Source organism: Corvus cornix, chromosome 5 (genome assembly GCF_000738735.6).
Source record: "Corvus cornix cornix isolate S_Up_H32 chromosome 5, ASM73873v5, whole genome shotgun sequence".
Classification (NCBI taxonomy): Eukaryota; Metazoa; Chordata; class Aves; order Passeriformes; family Corvidae; genus Corvus; species Corvus cornix.
The window spans coordinates 15429852-15454018 of record NC_046335.1 but is presented as its reverse complement, the minus strand read 5'-3'; the positions used below and the strand labels follow the sequence as shown (position 1 = coordinate 15454018).

Genomic DNA, 24167 nt, shown 5'->3' with positions numbered 1-24167 from the left:
CTACACACAATCCTGGAAATGAAGTAAAATTTCTGCAACATGCAATATTTGAGTATGGTCCTTAAAAGAAAAAGTATCTAAATGGAGAGATGGCAAGTTAAGAAATGTTCTTTATTATAAAGCATACAGAATCATTTTAATAGCTGATGTGAAAATTGGGGTGGGGATCAAAAAGAATAAACTAAAAAAACCCAACACACACACCCTGGGCAAAAAAGTTCAGGTAAGAGAACAGAGTTTTCCACCGATCCCATTGGATAGGGCTGCAGTTTGAGAAGCTGGAAATCCAACATAGGGAACAAGGTACTGCTGCCAACCTCTTAATACCAAGGCAATATAGACCATGAAGATTCACAGAAATACACCAAAAGCTTTGAGCAAGGATAGGCATAGGATCAGCCAAGGTCAGAAAGTACAGACTTGAAGCTGGACCAGAGATTAGACAGCGAGATGAAGTGTCCCTTGTTTATCATAGTTTCTGCACCTGAAAAGCACAAAACAGTATCTTCAAGAAATCTCCACCCTAGCTGGTGCAAATTCTGTCATGGTGATTAGACCACTTCAGAGAAGCACATCTATGTATGTGCTACAAATACATCTATTTTATCAGGCATTTTATCTGCTCTACATTACACTGAAGTTTGCTGTTAGAGAAAGATTAAAATTCTCCCCATTTCTTCCAGTCCATAGGGTTCTTGCTTTAAGCAGTAGCAGATAAATCATAAAACACAAATACTGCCTGGTTTTTAGCCAAGCTGTTAAAAAAAACAGCTTACGTCTGAAAGGTGAAGTGAATGACAAAGACAGAAGCTCAATACAAATCCTGTTTGCTTGCAAGAAATTTCGAGCATCCCATCTCCGTGAACCAAACCTTCTTTTTCTGATTAGCTTCAGTCCTTCTGCAGGTGCGACTTTTGCCCAAGAGGTCCCTTCAGAGCTCTGCCTTGAGCCCATACCCACAGCACGCGCCTTGCTGTCTCCCACAGCCCTGACCTTCCATGGCACACGTTGCTGCTCCTCTCTCTCACACTGACACTGGGGTACACATGAACACAGAGGGCACCCTAATTCATCCTGGCCTTGGTTTTTTTTCTTGACTTAGCCTAGACAGCAACTGTTACACCCATCATTTCCATCAGTGACTGAACACACGTGTTTTGAGATGACAACTTTCCCAAATTTGGCCAGGGCATGCAGGAGCTGATATATAACCCCCAAAATGCTGTTCCATTTTCTAACCAGATTCCACTCTAGCCCAGCTGCAGATCTGCTGGGAGGTCTGCTACACTTCATAACTGGGAGAGACACAGAATTTTTTGGGCCTCCTCAGATTTTCTAGAAGCTGCCTCAACAAGCTAAATCCTACCATTGTACCTGAGCTCTGTTACTCATACCCTACTTCTTCCTCTCAGAAAAAAAAGCCTTAAGCCAACAGTTCAGCTGCATCTTTTACATTTGCTTCCCTTTATGGACTTATCTAGATTATCTGGCACCTGCCCCTCTCCATTACAACACTGGTGTGATCACAACACACTGATAACTTTAAAAGATAACCTAAATTCCTCTTACAGGAAAAGGAAAAGCTACATTTCTATTCTAATCTACCAAATTACCATTGTCCTTATTACTAAGGAGGTGGACATATAAACAGCTGATCCAGCTTTAGAGTGGGATCTGGAGAGGCAGTCACACAAAAGCACAGTAGCAGCTAGTTGTTTTCCTCTGGGGTATATCTGTTCATCTCCTGAAACTCACTCTTCAATCCCAATAATTGGCAGCAACTAATTAGAAGGAAAAATACAAGTAGTTTATTACATGTTTGATTACACATGATCACAGAACAAATCTCCCTCGGACAAGCATAGTCATTTTCTCTTGCTCGCTTCTTTTGTTTGTAGACACAGGAGATAAGCACTGTGGAGATGCTGTTATACCATGCACAGGGATTTCAAGCCTATAGGTGACTACACAACACAAGGCAAGGAGAAGCTGGCGACTCCTCTGCTGTTTCAGACTGATTTCCACATTGCTCATTATTGGATGCACACTGCTGCACCCCATGTTTTCTCTTCAGGGCTTTCACATTCAACAGTGTTATACACAGGATCAGCTCAAAGATATTGCCAGAATTACATCACAGGTTAATTGGAGATACAATCAACATAAAGGAAAAGGACTTGTTACAACTTTTACATTGCTGTAATTCCAAAATATATGTAAGAACTTGAAGAATCACTATACATAAGAAAAAATCTGCATTAAATTACAACTTCAAATAATGTCAAAAATCCTGAATGTCTTAGATCTTTGAACTATAAGTAACATGACTTGTTCATCCCATTTGCTGTTGCTTAACTTATCAAGTAACAGTAAATTAAAATGACTGAACCATATTATACTACTAAAATCTGCAAATGTACACATTTACCTCTCAATCTCTTAGTAAATAAAAAAATTGCTCCAAATATTTTCATGAATTCTTGTTTGTGAGGGCAAGAGAAAATCCTTGAACAAGTGTCTGCTTTTACACTCCACTAGCACATCTATCTGCAACAGCAGGATTTCTTATCCCAAGAAGTCTTTTTCCCTGGCAGCATGTTTTCACAGCTCTTTGCACATCAGATCCTGCAGTCAGCTGTGTTTCATAGCAATGGAGGCTGCTCCACGCCCAGCTTTACGTAACCACCCCCTTGCACGTGGTTGCTCAGCCTTGCTGACTTCACTCCTGCACTGGGTGGGTATTACAGACTGGCAGGGTTTTGTGCTTGGTCAGTCTAAGGTACCAAATACACAGGCATCACCTTAAGGGCAGAAGCTAATCCAATTTAGCAAAAACATTCCTCTTCAAAATCATCCCAGTTGACCATAAAAATGTCATGATGGTTATAAAACCTTGCAAAAGTTGCACTTAAGAGACTGTAAACTGTCATATTATTTGGACTCCTCCCCCACATCTCAATAAAACACTGTCACCCCTAACTATTTTCTCTAGTTTCCAGATAAAAATAAAAAAATTGCCAGGTTACTTATATTTTTGCAAGAATAATTAGAACGCCTGCCTTTTTCCCTCCCTCTGAATTCTAGCATCCATATCCACATTGCATAAAAAATCTTCCTCCAGCCTGGCCTGCATGTCTCCACATCACTGCCCCAAGGCAGACACCAGCCAAACATCCCCCCAGTCCCACAGACAGCACTCAGACCTGGAAGGCTGCAGACCAGCCAGCACAGCTGACAACAGCCCACCAGGGCAGTCCAACAGCACCATAGCCAGCCTTGATTTTGCAGCAGGACCCTCTCTCAAAGCCTGGCTTCAGACCAGTTCCAGTGTAAAGTACTAAAGTGCAAATTTTTTGAACTGACAAAAGCATTGACCTACATCTTGGTCAGACATAGTACCTACAGTTCCAATTACTGATTTCCAATGGAGTTTACAACAGCAGCCAAGTGCTCCAGGGTGCTTTTAAACCACAGACCCTGCTTACAGAGGTACACTACATCTTCATTCATGTCCCTGTCTCTCTTCAGCATATTCAGTCAGAAGTGACACTGGAAAGGTAAAAGATCACTTAATTATGATTCCACTGTTTTCACATTGTGGTGTTCTCATTAGAAAAATCCTAGCAAAGTCACACCTAGACTTTTTTCAGAAACTTTCCCTGGTGAAAATTAACTTCTCTGCTCACACCACTAGAGAGAGAAAAAGCCAACAGACAAACAATTAGGAAATGAAAGAAAAAAAATGTAAAACTGCATTTTTGGCCATTTAAGGCTATGAACTGAGAAAGAATGAATAAGCCCTTATGTGAAAACAAAAGAAAATTTTAATATTGTTAAAAGCAGGAATATTTCTCTTTTTCAAGTAATTCTCTATAAATATGCCACTATAATTAAGGCACTAACCCACAAAGTCTTGCATCCTATCTTACAGTAAACTGCTTACAGGTGATTCCAAAGATAACCTGTGTGCTGAACTTGACATTAAATTTCTGCCTCTGCTAATACACAAGAGAGAACTAGAGAGAACGTAACACCAAAGAGTAAGTTTCTTTTAATTTCTTCCTGAAAGTTTACCACTGCCTCAGCGCTCAGCTTGCTCAAGATCTAATGTCTCTATTCACCTAGAGCCATACAGTTCTTGTGCTGTAATTTAATGGCACCAAGCCAAACATCACTGGTCTTGCACCTTTCTAGTAGTGTAAGTAGGTAGGGCAGGCTTATGCTGTCGAGTACCAAACACCTCCACTGATGATGAACATGCTCAGAAAATAGAGGCAACAGAAGCTGTGGATGTGAAGCTCACCACTACACACTTCATGTACATAGCAGAAGTTTATATTTCTTCTATAAACCCAGATAAAAAAGCATTTTTAAAGAGCTAAAGTTAGAATTCAGTTTTTCAGTGGAAAGGTTTTACATGAAATGGGTTTTAAAACTGCAGCCTCTGAGGAGGATGTACTGAGTCCCATCAGTGCCTCAATCAAAACACATTCCAGGGACAGGAGGCTAGAACTGCAAACTCTACCTCTCATGCTGTCCCTCACTTTTACTGCTGGTGCTCTTTACTCTCTCACCCGCCTCACTGCTCTCACTTGGAACACCGAGGCTTCCACTAGCTGCATCCCACAGGCTCAACGGTTACCCTGGCCACATCTGCATCTTACTCCAAAGGCCCATCTATCCTACACTCCACACAAAAGCAAGGAACTCCTCTTGAGTCCTTCCATGTTCATCCTGCAGTACCCACTGCCTTCATTTGCTGTTATTAGAAACCCTGAATGTGACACCTGTGCATTCTGGGACCCAAAGACAGAGGGCTAAAGAATCCCCAGCCCCCCAGCCCTTGCCTGGGAGGGCACTGAAGTACTGCAGCCATCCCTGCTGCTCTCTCATGCCAGTGATACAAGACAAGGTGGCAGCTGTCGTGCTGTCTTTTCTATCCTCCACAGCATGGTAGTATGGAGGGAAAGAGAAAAGCACCTGCTAGGGACCATCATATCTTCCATACCCAAAGCAACCAGCAGGAAGTTTTTGAACATCAGTGAGCATTTTGGACATTGCCGTAAACTGGTACCTGCATAGCAACAACGACCTTGAATTTAATCACTTCTGTGCATATGCTCAAGACACCAGCTGCATTAGCTGGACAGTGGGCCAGTACCATCACCAAGTACTCCATTCAGAATGGAAACTACTCTAGCAGCCCTTTACCACTTACCACACAGCTGCAGAACGGACAAATCACACATAGAATCCCAGCATCAATTAGGTTGGAGAAGTCCTCTGAGTTCAAGTCCAACCTATGACTGAAGACCACCATGTCAACTAAACCATGGCAGCAAGTGCCACGTCCAGCATTTCCTTAAAGACCTCCAGGGATGATGACTCCACCATGTCCCTGAGCAGTCTACTGCAGTATCTAATCACCCTTTCTGTGAAGAATTTCTGCCTAATGCCTAACTTAAGCCTCCCCTGACACCCAGTCACAGGGTGCTTAACATAATTTCTTCAACACAAGTGGGACCATACAGAAATTCTTCCAAAGGATTTACAAAGCCAAGAGGAAAAGGACCACATTTAAATCTCCTCCTTGAAAAAAACAACAAAAAAAAACAAACAAAACCCCACAAAAATCCAACAAACGAATGACAAAAAAAAAAAAAAATCATACCTTAGAGAGCAAGGGAGAGAGACCAGAAATGCACTCTCCAACAGATCAACAGCATGGGAAATCTATGGCACACTGCCAATCTGAGTATAAAATAAGAACACAGAGTAAGGATCTCCTTTCCCTGATGCAAACATGCAGTTTCAGAAGCCAGTACTAGTCTACAAGTCATCCACAAAATCATGGTAAAAAGAACACAGTATCACACCAGGACAACTCAACAACATGAACTTCCTTCAGAAGAAGCGGAAACAGCACCCCAACTTAAGTGCATGCATGACCCTTGTGTTGGATCAGGAAGGGTGCTTAGACCAGCTCAGGGCATCACAGCAGGCAGCCCGCTCTGATCGCCACATCCATCTTCTTTCCTACATACGGCTCACAGCTGTCCTTTTGAAAAGCAGCCAGGAGAGGAGGCACAGGGCTTTGTAGTCTAGAAAGGTTTCATTCTGATTAGGCATTTTATTCTCTCCTGTGAGAGCACTCCTTGAAACCTTCACATACCCAGAGATTAACTGAACACACTGTGTTCTGCAGACACACTGTTTTCAGTCCTGTGACTGAGACAACTGACAAGAGCTCACCTTATTAACTGCCCCCTTTTTTTCACTTGGGAGTGTTTAGATTACACTGCTCCACTTTCACTGTTAGGATGGGATCTGAGGCCAGAGGTTCACACAGCTACATCCTCACCTGTAAGGGAAGACTGAAACACTGCTGTGTGCTGCTTGCTGGCCACTGGGAAGAGGTATGGTGCTATTTCTCAAACATAATTTTAGAAGATGCATCAAATCATCCTATATTTCAGAAAATAACTATGCAGTCTTCAAATCTCCTAGGAGATCCAGGCCTCATTTAGAAGGGAAAAAATAGTTTCTTGGTACAATGGTGAAGAGCAACTTCTTTTAGAAAAAAGGCTGCAGACTATACCTGATCTTTTAGTTTTTAAATAAGCATGACAAAACCAAGCTGTTACCACTGCTGATATAACCCTCAACTAGCCAATCATTTGAGCCTTTCAGATGTTTAATACAAGTAAAACTGTGTAGAATAAACACAGAGGAGTGCAGACTTCCTGAAGAGCTGGTCCCAGTAAACAACATACAGATGTGAAAGAAAATTAATCACTTGAGAAGTGATTATTTCTCTTTTTTTTTTTTTTTTTTAAGTTCACAGCTAGATGAGTAAGTTATATAGTACCTTCATAGATAAGCTGCTATAAGAAGAGTAAAATACTTCTACTTTGGGGGATTTTTTTTCCAAATTTCCAATTTAGGTAAACCTTCCCATTAGCCTAAGCAGGTTTATGTTCAACCTCAAATTTATTTGTAGATTCCAGAGTTTTCATTTTCCTGAGCAGGTTTCATGCACACTTGGAAAATGGCAACTACTTGCTCTACAGAGTTACGAGGGCCTTCTTGGAACTCAGGCAGCCACACAAGAAGTACAGAAAAAATATAAGTAAGAAAACAATCCTTACCACTATCACTCTCTCTTCTACACTGGATTGGTACACAGCCTCCTGACTCCTCCTCTCCTTTGCTTGCTTTTCAAACCATGGTTTTATTTTCACCACAAATTAAAGTTACCAAGTTAGGAAAGTCAATGCAGGATGAAATCTTAGCTTGGCAAAAACTGAGTAACTTACTCTGTATATGAACTGAAAACATTCATAAGCTAAATAGGTCTGAAAGAGAACAGCAGTTGAGTGAACTAAAATTGTTAAAACATCTTGGCATCCTCAACAACTAGGTCCAATGATAATCCTCTACAGAAATCACCAATGAGAAGGAGACAAATTTTAACAACTTTAATTTTTAATTTTGAACCATGTGTTGGAATAGCTAAATGTAAATTAAGAGCTGCTGACAAATAACAAGATGAAGTAATACACAGACTGGCTCTTCTTCAAGATCCAATGATCTTTGAGCAACATATACAATGATAAGCCACTGAACAGCATTCTGACAGGTTTGTATTACTTCAGACATGCAGAAAAGTAAATTAGTGAATTTTCTAATGAATTTAAGTTACAGCTAAGCCTACTACTGAGCCAAAAGCCAACCCTATTTTGCCTGCCAGGCCTGTGTCTGATTCAAGGGTCTTTAGTCTCTCTTGGTGAGGGGAGTATTCCTTGATTTGGAAACTCCCTGTAAAACCCCTGTCCTAGTGAATACATGGAAGACATCAAGATTTAAACACATTTCAATTGTTCCCAGCTCATCTACATACACCTAAGACTCATATTTCAAAACTGTCTGGGAAGAGTGCTTCAAAAACTCATAGTCAAACTATACACTTACAGTACAGCAGGAAAGATCCATCTCTCAGGTTTTTTGGGGATTGGCCTTGCAGAAATACCTCTGAGTTCCTGTAGGCATCCAACACCACCAACAGGCATTTTAAACAAATAATTTAATTTCCTGAAGTGTTGGAGAGAAGGAAAAAAGCCAGGGAAAAAATTTTCACTTTTGAAGACATACAAAGAATGAGAAAAAGTTAACCTTTTAAGAGTTTTTATTTCATCAAAAGGAAGTCAAGTTTTACTGAAAGAGAACCTTCATCGCTGCTCTTATAAAAGGCTCCAACAATGATCCTCTCAAAGCCAAAGCAGCTACCGAAAGCAGCCCCGCACAGACATTACCTGTTTCAAAGACCGAAAAATATTAAACCAAAAACATTCTCCAGCACAAGCCTTTTAGTATTAACAGCACTGCTAGGCTGCTCCAATCTGCCTGGATCAGCCCTAAACTGGCAATCTGCTTCAATTTAAGGGGAGAGGGAACCAGGAGATTTCACATGGACCATGCATATTTTCCAGAAACAAACCCTTTGTGGTTCAGGTTTCACTACCAGCAGCAAGTGTGCTAAAAGTCTATTCTGCCAGGGAGCTTTCACACCCACGTATCAGTCAACATAAGAAAAGGTGACAACAGCACTAACAAGCAAAAGGAACTGTACTTGGTCCTACAAAAACAAATTTCAAATTACACTACTGGATACTTCCCTGGGCCAAGTAGGCATTTAGTGTACTTTCAATGGCATCATGGTTGCATGTTTTAATTACTACCTACCACCTTTTTGATTCTTGGCCATCAGCTGTTCTTATCAAGCCATGCCATCTTTTAAGTGCCTGCTGTCATTAGCTATGGTACAACGAGGCAAGAACAAGCCAGTGAAAGAAATCCATGTGGTGATCCAGGTTCGCCATCAAACTTGTGCCAACATTAAAAAATTCAATCTCCATTCCATTCCAAGTCTCTCACGCTTTCCATTTAAAAAGAAAAAAAATCTGAACACCAGTTGAGAATATCCAGTTCCCAAGGAATCCAGCTACAGTGATTCCTAATACCTTCAGAGTGAGCTGAGTTAGGCCAAAACCTGAGAACATGATCAGTTCCCACCAAGGTCAAAGATACTCAACACCTTAAAAAGTAGGAGCTTTTCTGAATCTTAACCTAATTCATATGCAAGGATTACTTTTTCAGGAATAAGCACTTGTACAAAGAACTTGTCCCCCATTTAATTTGTCTAAGAAACAAGATTTAGAGATCTTGATCTTACACATCAGGAAACAGCTTTGCACCAGAAGAAATCTTTGGAAAAGCTGTCTAAGAATAAATTACTTTGTTTCCGAAGTCTTGCCCAAGCTACAAACTAAGCATTTTAATTAAGGTCTCCTAATTGCTGTTAGTGTAATTTGGGGTAGGGGGCAGGGAAGAAACATGCTTTTCCACAGTCTGCCGGTACCAAAGTGACTTTGAAAACACACGTTAGCTGTAGTAAATGTTCTAACCATGTTCTGTGATTTCAGAAACATATTTCCCTGTTTGAAGAAATTTCCCAATATCTGTTTCTACAGAACTTTTTCACAATGGCAAACAGGAGAAACTAGGGAAAATCAGGGAAGTTATTTGTTAACATATGAACAGACAGTGTGTCAGACTGGAGGTCCAACCTACTCTGCCTCTGGCTGTTCTTTCTGTTCTATAGCCAAAGGCACAAAAGAAACATCCCAAAATACTGTTTTTCTTCAGTGATTCTCTTGCAAGCAGAGCTACACTGTTTCATTACTACTGCAAAATACTACAGGAAAACCTGCCAAAAAGGAAAGGGATTAAGCATTACATTTTAATAGATTATTCAAGACAAACTAGGGATCAAATCACAGCACAAAAGTATTGTGCCAACCCCCACCCAAACAATACCTATTGTGAGCCAAGATGCAGCCCCTTCACTGATCAGGAAACCACTGAACACAGCAGCACAAAAATGAGGAAAGACTTTTACTACAAGAGCTGGTGGTCAGCACAGCATACCTGGAAGTGATAGTTTGCTGCAACCTTAATTCTCTGCTATGCACTTGAGCTTATTTTACTCAGAGAAAAAAGACAAAACTCCCCAATGACGCCATGCCTTTCTCATTCAATCACTACTCACTCCTCACAGTGTCATTGTGGGCTCCACTCCTATTTGACTCAAATGAGCACTTACATCCCATCAGTCTCTTAGAAACATTCACAATTAAAACAGCAGCTGACCAGCATCAATCAAGCAAAGTCTTCTCTACTCTCCAGAGCCCTCTCAGGGAGACACGAGCTATATGCTAAAGATCCATGCGGTTTGATTACAATATCTGGAACCACTGATAACTTGTCAGATACTTAAAGATATCTAACAGAGCCTTTAAATTACATTTAGGCCAGACAACAGCAAGATCCACTATTTTTACAGAAAAAAGCAAGTTCTGATCCACAAGAATGCTCTACCTTGACGAGCAATGCTAGTTGAAAATGGGCTATCCATCACTAGTAAGCAATAAAAGTGATGAAGATCAATGCCCTAGAGCACACATAAAGACTAAAGCTAGTTACATTGCACTAACAAAGGAATCAGAAAGGACACTAGCTAAGAGTTCTTGAAACTAAGTTAGCCCCAAACAAAAGCAATTTAGACTGGTGGATGCCTATGACCAAAGATTTTTCACTCTACTGAATCACAGAAAAAACCCCAAAAAAACAGAAATCAAAATTTGAAGCACACATCCTCCCAGATGCTGAGAATTGAGGGCCTAAAATAGCATTAGAAAGAGAAAGAAAAACAAAATGGAGTTTCAATCCCCTATCTAGCAGCAAGCCTGTACTTTCTATTCAAAGCATGTTAAAATTTTTGTTCAGGAAAAAGGTCAAAAAAAGACCTACTCTTTTCAAAATTCACTTCAAGCTGGACAAAGACCCTGGACTTTGATCTATTTCTTGAGACAGAAGGAAAGGTTACACCAAAATATCAAGCCACAAAGTCAAAAAAATATAACCCCATCCAGTGCTCGTTCACTTGCAAATAGATCTTTTGCCCCAGTTCCCACTTGCGGTTCATGCAACCAGGAACAACTAACAGTGTAGCACAAACTATTTTTCTCCACAGACTAAACAAGCTTTAAAAGGTGGCAGTTTTGAAAAAGAAAACTTCTACCAAGGGACAAAGGGTGCTGTTCAATTCTACCATCACGTACTTTTCCCCCAGCACACAGTGCTCCAACCCAATATGCCAGCAATAATACTTCCCTTTTACTCTTACGCTTTCCCCTTTTCTACTAGATACAGTGTGCAGGTCAGCAACTACAATTGTGGGGGGATTTTTATATCATCAATCTTTCATCAAAATAGTAGTCTTGCTTAGTTTCTTTTTCCTTTCCTCCCTCTTACACACGGTTTTACAGGAGTTTTCTTTCAATGCCTGAAAACTACCAGATTGACAGCTCCAGTGAATTAAGCTCCCTCTTTGTCGACAAAACAAGAGCAGCACCACAGGCAACCTCAGAACAAGCTCCCTGTATCCTTCTCTTCCCACCCCTCCAACTAGCAAGTGTATCTGAATGCTGAGCTTCACACACAGCTCTATCATGCCAGGGTGCCTTGTACAGGAGTCCCTGATGACACAGTTTACCCAGACTATCTCAGATGACACGTTAAAGCCACAAATGCTGGAAACATCATGACTCAACACATTGTCGGCGTATACCTGTTCCAGACAGCACAGTAACTCTAAAACCATGAGGCTGGCTGAGTGCATGCACATCTGTGCTTAAAGACTTACTGGCAAAGAAAATCCATTTAAGACACCGGGGTGAAAGAATGCAGACTTGAAGCAACTTAAAGTCATTCTTGAGACCTGAGAAAGGCAATGTTAACTAAAAAAATCAATAGGAAGACCAGAAAAACTCAATGCTCTCAATATAAGACAAAAGTCAGGTGCAGATTTTATTAAAAAATTAATTGCACATTTGGCATAAATGCTAGAAAGACAGGGGTTCTGTTACTATTGCAGTACTAATTCAGTGCTTCACTTTCTCAGAGTGCCCCTCTGCTATGTTAGCACTTAACCTCATCAGGCAACAAATGAAGATCTTTCTCTCTTCAGTTACAAGGGGCTTTTAAGTTCCACAAACCCCTCCACTGTTGGTTTCAAGTCACAGATTACCATGCACTAGATTAAGTTAGAAGATGGCTTCTAAACTATACCAAACTCTTAGTTCCTCCTCCTTCGTCTAGAAACTATTTTATTTTTAGCAGGAAAGTGTTTTCTTTTAGGGAAGAACTTTTGACTTCTGAACTTTTCACGACATCTTGACCAAATTTTTTTTTTATTAGCCAAGAGACAGGGTGCTTTTGTAAAATGAACACCTAGACATACACTTAAAAGTAAGTAATACCTATTCCTTTACAGGCTTAAAAAACCACAAACAAACAAAAAAACCATGCTAAAACCAAAACCCAACCCCCACCCCAACACAGCAAATGCAACTTTGTATTTGCTTATGTTTTTACTCATGGCCAAACTAGAGAACTGCCAACAAACGCCAATAGCCTCCCTATGTTCCCCTGCTAGCAGAAATGAAAGCGAGTTCAAAAATGCATTAATAGGTTTATGTGGAGCAGATCCATCCATGGCTATTAAAGGTGGTACCACGGACACAACTGCTGCCACCGAAGTCTCTAGAAGTGACTGACAGAATGCAAGGAGGGTCTGCCAAGGGCAAGGTGAGCACATTTGCTCTGTGCCTCATACTTTCCCTAAGCAACTGCTACAGCCATCCCTTCAGGTCCTGGCCGGCTGGGTTCAGGTCTGTTTGGCTGTCTTCACACTCTTCAGCTGGTCTGTCACCCCAAACAGCTCCAAGCAATTACGTTCTCTGCTACAAAGCAAAACATACTGATGAACTTGTATGGGAGTAACCTCACCATTACCCCCACCAGCCCCTCACCCTTCAAACAGCAGCAAGGAGAGCCCATTCCATCTGCACTGGTACCAGACTCCAGTGATAGCAGCCAGGGGGGGCTGGATCCTCAGCCTGTAAATTCCCCAAAAGTGAGATGAGATTTTGTAATCAAAGGAACAGCATGTTCCTGAACAAAGAAGCATCTACACACAGCTGCATGACATGCAGATAAAGCTAAAGAACAAGAGTGTTCTGTATTTACATTCATCTCCGTGGTTTGTTTTTTAACTACAAGGAAATAACTCCTTGAAACACACATACCCAATTAGGTTTAAGTGGTCACTGCTGGACTCACTAAAACATACCATACTGCTGAAGCAGGCAGTGTTTCACAGCCCACCGATACAAATGATGACACTTCTCATCCCTGTAGGGAGAGCAGGGTGACAACATAAGGAATAAGCCTAGTCATCCCACCAATGTTTTAAACCACAGAAGTCATTTCAGAACAGCAGGGAGAAAGGACTGTGGCACTGTGGCTGCCAGTGGGTCAGGCGTGGCATTTCATAAGTGAACCTTTATGATATCATTTCCTTCCAGCACCATTAATCACCCCAGACATCACTTGTTCTATCAGCTATTAACCAGTTGCCCCAACTCCAACATGAAGATAACTTTATCAAGGTTAGGCAGCAAGAGCCATTACTAAGCACTACAACACACAGTGCCAAGGTCCTTGTTTCCAGAGAATCCTCTGAACTACTTCTTCCTGCTGTAACAAAACACATTGCAGTATTGCCTGTATTTATCCATACCTAACATCAGGAAGAAAATTACAGAAAGTACAAAGAATCACCAGCATGTTAAAACACAGATTTCAGAAAAAGACATCTATGTTGCTTATGGCCAAAACATTCAACTCAAACAAGGTCTCTTAAAACACTGATTTTTAGCTCATTAATGCTCTTGGGGGGGGACAACACCCCCAATATCCATGAATTTTGGTGGTGTAGTCTGATGAGACAACCATGGGGCTTCAGAATGACAGCCAGGAGCATCATGGCTTCACAGCTCAAGATTTAGTATTTTGCTACAAACATGTCTCATTTACTTGTTTTTCTTCTTGCCAGTGGCACCATGAAGAATTCAGTTTCACAAGGCAGTGCCTCAGGACCCACACCGCACATGCAGAACCACCGTGTTACAAAGGGAAAGAACTCCTTGTTGACAAGGAGAAAGAAAAGTTTGTGAGGAGTCTGATGAAGAGCAAAAATAAGGCTGTTTCTGAGGAGGAAGGACCAACTTCAAATTCTTCCAAGCAAGCAAACTTGACTCAGCAATATGTTACAAGACAAGACATGTTACAGATCTTCATTAACTGGCATCGGAGGGGAGAAGATTAAACAGCTTGATGGGAACTGAACCTGCTTCCAAGTCCTGTGCCTGGCTCTGACAATTACTTTCCTAAAAGTGCCATTAGATCTGGAAACATGATTTTTTCCACTCTACAGATCCGAGCCTTGACAGCCCTCAGAGCAACCTCTCAATGTGCCTATACCCTACTGCCTGCATAGGTAGTACCCTGACTGTGGGAAAAAGCAGACTTCTGATTTGGCTCCCAGTTCACAGGAATTATTTTACATGAGTGGCAATCACACTCCAGTCAAATTAGCCCAAGCACTGCAGCTGGGAGGAAGGAACTACAAGTAAGGACATTCTGCTTGGAAATAAAGGACACCTCCTTCAGTGAAACTCAGTTATTTTGAAAGCCATTCCAAAAGAGCGTGGTTGTCCCAAATAGGATTTCTCTCTGAATACTAACTAGTATTTTTGTAGTATTTGGACAGTATGGAAGTATCAGCAGCTTCCTCCTCGATTATATTAACCACATAACTCCTTCTGAGCAGAATTAAATTCCATTAGTACAAAACAAGCCATTGTTTCAAGAACTGAACACTGAACTCAAAAATGAGAAAACGGAAGATAACCAGACAAGAGAGGGTTTGTTGCACAACACTGTGGCACAGATGTGACCAGCCCAGGTGCTTATTTTATCTATTATCACACTTATTTTAGCGTGTTTCACGTGCACTGCTTCCTTCTTTCTTTGGAACGTGTTCAGGAATGTCATCCACCAGAAAGTGTCAACTGCTGAGATGAATAGCACATTATCTGGCCAATATCAGGAGATATTATCAATTCCCAGATGCAGCACATTAAGACAGAGGAAACATTTTCTGTCACCTCTGACACCCCACTCACACTGAGCCTCTATGTTCAAGAGATCTACACACATTAAGACTGTGTGCTTAGACTTCCCAAGTCATGACTCCCAAATTAGTAAATGGACTTCAAGCTACTTAATGTACACCAAGAATGGTTTCTCAGGTACCTTCTGCGCTATTACAGACTGAACCAAGCCAGGAACAGCACTGACCTCAGGAGAGGTCAACATCTCTGCCCTGAAACAGCACCACAGGCCTGTATCATTCCCAGCATATTTGTCCAAGGTGGTTGTAGAGCTCTCAAGCAAAAAATTCCACTGCCTGCCTAGACAATTACAGTATCTTTTTCACTTACCTATCATCCCTTCTTGGCACAGTTGAAGGCCACTACTTTTTCTTCTACCTACAACAGAACTGGGGAATATGCTTTGCAGAGGAGGGGGAGCACATGTTGGATTTTTGTCTTTCCTACAATAGCTTTTTACAGACAAGATCCATCTCCAGCCTCTTCTTTATGTTGAATAGCACAGTACAATACACTGTATTTACAAAATCTTCGATTCTTCTCACTGCTCTGGGCACTTCCCAGCTGATCTGCCTTTTCCTTGAAATGCTGTGCCCCAGACCAAAGGCAGTAGGTGAGGCTACTGCAGCAGCGTTATCAGTGCTGTGCAGAATGGAGGCACTACTTCACACGCCTTACAGGCTCTGTTCCAACTCACACACCCCAAGATGACATTTGCTTGGGGTTTTTTGGGGTTTTTTTTTGGCAACACTGTCAACTTGTATTCTGCCTGTGATCTGCAAAAGAATGCACATCTTTCTCAGAAAAGTTGCCACATGACCAGGTTTATTGTTCCTTTGCTGCATATGAGTTCCAACAGGTTGTGGTAAAGGGATGTGCCATAAGGAAGACACAAACTTCCTGAAGCTGAGGTAAATGATTGCTAGACCACAAAACAGAGTCACTATGAAAGGGTGATTGTTACAGTCACTTCTGTTGTCCAGCAGCTGTGCTGTGTTCCCATGAAATGGTTCTGCAAGCATAACACCACAAGCTCTTTCTTTATGAGAAGAATGCCTGTCAGTAGGTGCTCTCAGAGATGAAGAAAATGCACACATATCCAGCTCTTCTGGGATGTAAAGTCTCTACACATGACCAGAAGAAGGAGCAGGAATCCAGAAACAGAGTGAGCTTCTTCTCCAAGAAATACATCCTTCTTTGCTACTACCTTCAACACTTTTTCATGGCTTAGTATAAGTTCTACCATTAGGCCAGCTGTCTTTAAGAGTTAATGTCAAAGAAACTTACCAACCCATCTGGCCCCCAGTTACTTCTCATGATATAGTATTTCAGACTAACACAGCCAACAATAGGAGCTATTGATCAACACACATGTATTTTATTTTTATGGCTTTTAAGGCTGTAAAAGCTAACTAGCACAAGCCAGATACTTAACAAAAGTAGTATTTAGGGTTTTTTGTGGGGAATTGGGGTTAAAGAAAATCCCCTGAGTTCTTCCTGGAAAAAATATGTAATATACTTCATGCCTGCTATATAAAGAAACAGATTAATTTAATACCCTCAAACCAGCATTATTCTTAAATCTGTCTTAAAACTCATGTTTAGGTTCTTGTGCACAGGCCATGGCACACAAGGGACCACAAATAAAGTTTAGAACAGAAAAAGAGAACCATACAGATCTACAGCACTGACAACAGTGCTTGCCATTTTATGGTAGATTACTAGATAGTGTGATTTCTCATATGTGCTAAAATAATACTTAACTATATCACAAAAATTAAATTGACAGAAGTTGAAGAATCAATTTAGCCTAAAGAAAAGGAAAAAAAGACAAACAAGTTCAGAAATTTACAGAAATTTAAATTAGGCATACTAATATTTTGGTAGGGAAAAAAAAAAATCATTGGTTGCTATGTTCAGCAGATCGACATGGTATCAGCCTCAAAATAGCTTCATCATAACTCAATGAAAAAAAACCAACAAACCAACACACCATTTTGTTATGACAGTGACCTGTCATAACAAAATGGTCTTCAGCACAGTTGACAGATGCTCTGTTGGAGCTACATACCCAAAGTTCTGTACTAAATCCCAGGCCTATTGAACTGACGCAGGTCGCAATTCAAGAACACAGCCTCGAGTTTCCGAACAGTCTTCACCAGTGCATAGCACCTAGGAATCCAAACTGGACCAAGATAACTCAGCTTCCTGCATGTCAGGGGATGCTATCAGTTTGACATGGATGATCTCTCAAGGAGGGAAGATGTCAATTTGGCTTGGTCACTAAAAATCAAGACAACTGAGCTTTACTAAAAGGCATAACACAGTCACCCCCTTCCATTGTCTTTTGTGGGCAGAATTTGAGTTTCTCAGCATTTCTATCATTTCCTGAGAACTTCTTCCTCCCAGATGCTCACCCTATTTTATGAAAAACAAAACAAAAAACCCAAAACAAAAACAAAACAAAAAGAAAGCCAAAACCAAAACAGAATAAATAAACAAAAAAACCCACAGCAGAGTAAATTCTTACCATAAATAATCTGGCCATTAGGGTGGACAAGCACTGTTCTTCTATCAGTCAAATTGTGGGATTTATTATGACATGAATTACATCTTCAGGCAACTCTTCAACTGCTTTTCTATTCATTTTCTACATGCCATTTAGAGGAAATTCTGACTTTTTATGTATATAGCTACACAGAAAAGCTACCACATTACCATGCAAACTTACAAGCTGCACATGTGAATGCTTTTGTCCAAAATAACTGAGAAGTAGCTTATCCTTTAGAATTAGGTGACTTTAAATTATCTCCTCTTGGATGAAGCATATTTCACTTCACATCACTATAACTTATTCATATTGCCATGACCTTACTGCCTCATATCTCCAGAGCTCCCAAAAGAGACCATAGTAACAGCTGACAAGCAGAACAACTACCAAGGAAATGGAGGCTTTTACAGAGCAAAGAGACATTTGTAAATGGCTGCATCTCACTAATCTTAACTGGTGCCAAACACACACAACTCATTTACTGAGTAGATATATAGGCGGTTTTATGCATATATGCCACTCCTCATATGGCATGAACAGAAGTCTTTTTATTCACAACATCCACAGACGTTATTCACAACACCCAGCAGCACACAAATTTTACAAAATGGTAACATGGGCATCCAAGAGTCCTCACCACCATCTGACATTCACACAACAGCTCTCCCATCTCTATAATGGAATGTGGCACCTCCATTTCCCTAACCTCGTATTAGTGCTCATGCACCTGCACAGTGACAGCCATTCCAAGGTCAGTGTGATGAGCATGGAACTGATTGGATTGAGCGTCTTTGCCAACTGCATAATCATTAAACCCAGCTTGAGACAGAGGATGAGACCAAGCAGCTAGAGAAAGGAGGAACTGTTCCTTTCAGCAGCCGCAGGGACACATGACAACATCAAAACTACACCCTTATATCACAGGCTCCTAAATTCTCAGTTAGGAGTGCCTAGAAACCTTGCTTACTTTTCAGTAGGCAATAGATACTCTATGTTTTGACAACAGACAGCAACCTAAAGCTCTGAGACTGTACCACCTGCACCAGAGGAGCAAAATATAAAGGCTCACAAGAAAGTCTATTTGAGATGCACAAACCAGACATTTGCACGCTGCGGTCCCACAAGCACCCTACACTCAGGGAACTGCAGCTGCAGCATATATGCTGGAATGCAGATAATTCCAAGTGCAACACAAAGCATGGTGTTCTAGCAGCTTTACTAAAAGCACAGGGCAACTTGGCAACAGTAGTTAAGTTGCCTAATAAATTCACTGACAGTGTAAGAAACATGTACCAAGCGCCCTGTTCCACATAAAAGAGCTCAACCCCGTATCACAACTCAAACAGGAATGCCTTCCTATCAGCAAGACTGAGACAGAAACTCTTTTCTCACCACTGAAACTGTACCTATGCACAGAACAGAACATAAAAGTCTTGCTCCAATGCCAGCTTACAAAGCAGCTTATATAGAAAAGAGCTGCTGGGCAAAACCAAAAACCACCTCAGGAAACAGACCAGAACATAGGACACACCTCATCCCAAAGGAATGCCCCTGCCAGGGTGCTTCAGACATAGCAGGGAGAATGACTAACCTGGCACTGGGGAGGGAAGTCACATTCCTCTCTATACACAGTGGCAAGTTCAGCCAGTGGATCAGAGTGAACTTGGCCTATCTTCAGGTTTGGTCTCCCTTGGGAGATATCAGCTGCAGGCTTGAAACCAGGCTTCCCAGGTGACAGGCCAACTGCTCTATCCTCCAGGTCAACAGCTCTTAAGGCAGTATTCAGGGATCACTGATTCTCTGCAACAGACCTGTGAAAACACACTGCCCTTTTTCTCACCACTCTGCTCAGAAACCCCAAGGAGATGTAGAAGCACTAAGGTCTGCACTGGGCTGCAACTCACAATTTGGGATCACTGGTCTGGGCTATAAATGTGAAGGTAGATACAAACACTGGCACTACCTTTACCTCTACAAAGTTATGCTCTACTAAGAATATGGCTCAGGTGGGATATATCTAGTCTGTCTCAGTGAGGACCAAACGTGCAGGTGAACTCTAAGGCCTTTGATAAAAGGAAGATTCCCTTGTGGATAAAAAGATTAGGCAAAAGTCCCAAGACATTATGTTCAGGCAGGACAGCTCCCATGTCAGTCATACGGAAGTTTCAAGTTGGATACAAACATGAGGAAAGTATTTAAGGTTCCTGCCCAGTGTTTGTGGAGCAGAAAGCTCAAGGCAGGGCTGCCTATGCCCCAAACCTGCACCTTAACTGCTGGTCCACTCACACTGGCTCATGTCTCCTTTCAGTTCAGACAATCTAACCTAAAACCTGGAGCCATGCTTAAGAAAGCAGTCCAGCACTTAGAGCCCATCTCTCAGAGAATGCTTTGAACAGATTTTGAAATGTCTGTCCGTGACCTCTTTCAGATGTCAGTGCTTTGCACAAGAAGTGGCTGCCCTGGCAAACTGTAAAGAAATGAAGATTCTCCTTATCCTAACAATACCCTTGATTTAAAGCCAGCATGCTTCAGGAGTTCATTAGGAGGCTCCTCTTACTTTCCTGGACTATATAACTGCTCCATCACAAACCCGTACAAACAAATCTGAACTTTGTAGTCATCCGGAAAGTATATCCCTAGGCAACAGGGAAATAAATTCCAAGTAGCAGTCACCATAAAGCACATAGAGTAGACAGACAGACACATAGTCCACTCTAACACATGAATCACTGTACAGGAATGAGTATGCTTGTCTTGTTTTTTACCATACACAAGATTTCTAGTAAGATGCATGTTGAGTTTGGCACAACTTTGTCTATGGAAAAAAAAGTTTACAAACACACAAGTTATCAAGTAGATATTATCCATAAACACTTGAAATCTTTGCCTAAATGAATGCAGCCTCCCTTTGGTGTCAATTGAAGTTACTGGGAATGAAAACAGAGCATCCAAGATATCAGCAGAATGTGCTCCAATGACTGTACTGATACTTAAACCAAACATTTAACTCTGCTTGTACAGAAATGCTAATAATGCTTTTAAAAGTACCAAAGCATGTATGAACAGCCACCTCTATCCAGTGTCTGTAACTGGTATTCAAATTGAGCTTAGCCTGTACAGGATGAGGTAGCCTAATTTTCACCAAGAAATTAGTAAAGTGTAGCAAGAGAGACTCTTTGGGGTCAATTTTCACAGCACCATGAGGACCCAAAACTATTAATAGGTTTATACAGTACAAAAAGAAATTGTGGATCCATGCTATGTAACACAAGTGTAAGGAATTTCTGAGGTAGAGAAAAATGAAGCAAAGCACTTAGTCAAAAAGAGAAACAAGGACAATGGAGGACAAAAAGTCAGTTTTGGAGATTCCTAAATACAACAATGTACAGTACATAATACGAAAAAGTTTTTAATGGATTTTCTGAGATTCACTGTAGTTTCCAGGCATGAAAAACAGCTATACCAAACCTCAAAGCCCTAAAAATTACATTTTTCATATGCCTAATAGAGGTAAAAAGTGTATTTTTGAGCATCACAAAAACTAACCTAAAATCTCACACAAGGGCAAAACTTAGCATTATTCATCGACAAGAATTTTGCTTAGAGAACCACGTGAAATTAGACATTAAACCAGAACTTGTGGCCCTTTCTATACTTCCAAAAAAGTCTAGTAAATTTTGCTGAAGTTTGATGGAGGGGATACAAAATGTCAAGTACAAAAGCTGATGTAAAAGCTTCTGTCACTTTCTTGAAATAGCTCTCTGTTTTGCCTCCTTCATCTTTACAGAAAGAAGCAAGGGCTGTCAACAGAAATTTCACAGGGACTGGTGTTTTTAGAATGACATGCTTTAAATAAAGTGTATTTGACATCCTATACAATATATTCTGTAAAGTTTGCAGCATATTTTCAATTATCAAAATTGATTTAGTATCCTTGTTATAAACTTACTATTAGAATGAAGTAAGAAAAAGCTGTTATTCAGTATCAGAAACTGTGATGTATATGTCACAAGACCTTGGACCCATAAGGAGTTTAAACTCCCACTTAAATAATAAAATTGTGTAATATACTGCATAAATTATCCTCTAAGCTATACAGATAAAGTCTAATTACAGCTTATCAAACTAACCTTTACCTCTGGGACAGCACAAAATAGACGTGGTTATACCACCTTCAGGTGTCTTATTCACATCTCAAATGAATACAAGCTTACTCAGGGGTTTGTAGACCTTAATTTTACATGTTTTCACACAACTTGAAGGAAAGTTATTCCCAGACGTTTGACTCTTTCTAATAATAACTCGGGTTCGTAAGAAGGTCCGCAGAGATCCCAAATTACACTATTTCAGCGGGAATACCAGAGACCTCTCGGGAAGCAGGGGACAGAAATGCACCCAGGCGGGCAGTAACGTGGGGCTGTGCCGGGCCCTCGCACACCCACGGGGACGCTGCACCATCCCGGATAGTGCTTCCCTGGAGAGACCGGCAGCGCCCAGGTGAGCGGAAGGCAGGAGCGCTTAGCCCGGCCCGGAGGCAGCGGGGCGGGGTGCCCGGGGCACTGCGAGCCCTGCGGCCCCGGTCCCGGCGGGCAGAGCCGGCTCCGCGGATCCCCGCACCGAGTGCGGTACGCCCGAGGGCGGCGCGGGCCACGGCCGAGCACGGAGCGGCCCCAGCCCCATCCCGGGGCCGCCGCCTGCCCCGGCGTCCGCCCCGGCGCTCTCCGCGGCGAGGGCCGCCTCCTTACCGGCACAGCTCGGCGAAGGCCTGGAAATTCAGTTTCCTGATCTTCTTCTCGCTCAGCCAGTATCCCACCCGCTTCCCCTTCAGGAAGGTCTGCATGGTGCCGCCCCGCGAGCAGGCGACCAGGGCGGCGGGGCAGCGCGGCTGACGCTCGCACTCGGCGCCTGCCAAGCGACGGCTGGAAGAGAAGCAGAGAAAGGAGGATCAGCCGGTTCCCCGCGGCGGGCGCTGCCCCCCGCCCGCCCGCCCGCTCCGCTGAACCGCCGAGCCGCGCCAGGCGCAGCCCCCGGCGGGCGGGCAGCCCAGACAGGCCCTTCCCCGCACCGGCGGGCAGCTCGCCGAGGCAGAGAGAAGCCGCTCCCCGCACCAGCCCCGGAGCGCCCAGCCGAGCAGGCACGCCGCCGCCGCCCGCCCCGCGGCACGCCCGCAGCGCCCGCACGCACGGACCCCGCCGCCGAGCTCGCCTCCGTGCCCACTCGCCGTCGTCGCTGCCGCTGCTGCTGCTGCGCGGCCGCGGTGGTGGTGGTGCTGCTGCTGCTGCTGCTGCAGCCGCTCAGCTCCCCATTTGCCCGCTATTCGCAGCCGCCTCCACTTCCTCCTCCTCCTCCAGGCCGTCCCCTGCGCTCCGCTCCCACCCACCTCGCGGGGCGGGCACCGGGATGCTCCCGCCCCGTCGCAGCACCGAGGGGCCGCGCCCGCCCCGCGGGCTCCGCGCCGCCGCCGCCAGGGGGCGCCCGCGCCGCCGCCTGAAAGAGACAGCGCCCCTTTCTGGGCGTGGCCCGTGGATGCGCCATGGGACTTTGGGGTCCTAGGGAGGAACAGTTTTACACAGCTACTGAAAGCGGTTGGTCAGTACATCTTTCACAGAAAAAAGATTCTAAGTAAACATGAATCTTCACTGCAAAACCAAGTATGTTCCTTCTTCCAGCATTTGCAAGTATCTGGAGGGATTAAACAATGTTTTCAATAACAGCTATTTCTTATTTAACTTTCTTTGGCAGGAGGCAAAAGGCAGGCAATGCAAGCATGAGCTGACATTCTAATTTTTGGATTGTGCATCCCTAAATACTGAGGCAGCTGTTCTGTGCTTCATTTCAGAGGAAGAATCTTTCAGTCTGATTTACTGTGTCTCAAAGGACAAGTACCATTTCCCCGTTTTTGTTTTTCCCCTTCATCTGAAAGGATCACCATTTCATCCTGAACATTTTTCTCTGTCTCTCCAGGAATGGAAAGCATGGCCTTGACAATAACGATGTCCCTCACAGAGGGGTTGGCATACCTGCAATCCTGAACAGAGGTGCAGATGATGCTTCTATGAAGATGCTCTCTGTGAACCAGCCCTGGAGCCCTGTGCAGTGGGAACTGCTCAGCGAGTTCTGCTGACTCACAGTGCCACAATAAATGTGGTTTATAACTTCAGCAGAGTATTGGAACAGTGGTAGAAGTATCCATGTGAAGGAAGGAAGGGTGAAAGCCTTAAGAAATATGAAAGGGGTAATTGACTTAGGGAGTTTGTAGGAAACATTTTACATTCCTATCATTATTCACATGAACAGTGCAGTCATCCTGACCCAAGGGTTTATTGGAAAGTAGGCAAGGAATGGAAACACCTGCAAACAGCTCATACCAATGGTTTTTGAGAATTTGTATCATAGCATTTTTTCTCTATTTGTGATTGCTCTGAGGAATAAATATCTTTATTTGTCTCCTTCATCTTACTTGCCACTCATACGTTCTA

At 42.6% G+C, this 24167-nt stretch overlaps 1 protein-coding gene across 1 annotated transcript in view; it reads right to left on the bottom strand.

Moving 5' to 3' along the window:
• The window catches only part of ITPK1 (inositol-tetrakisphosphate 1-kinase), a 145345-nt gene extending 122738 nt beyond the window's left edge, over window positions 1-22607 (bottom strand). Inside the window, exon 1 of the mRNA XM_039553427.1 lies at window positions 22434-22607. Within this exon, the coding sequence (XP_039409361.1) occupies window positions 22434-22528 (95 nt within the window). The 5' untranslated portion in view covers window positions 22529-22607. The remainder of the gene's footprint in view (window positions 1-22433) is intronic.
• Window positions 22608-24167: the final 1560 nt, after the last annotated feature.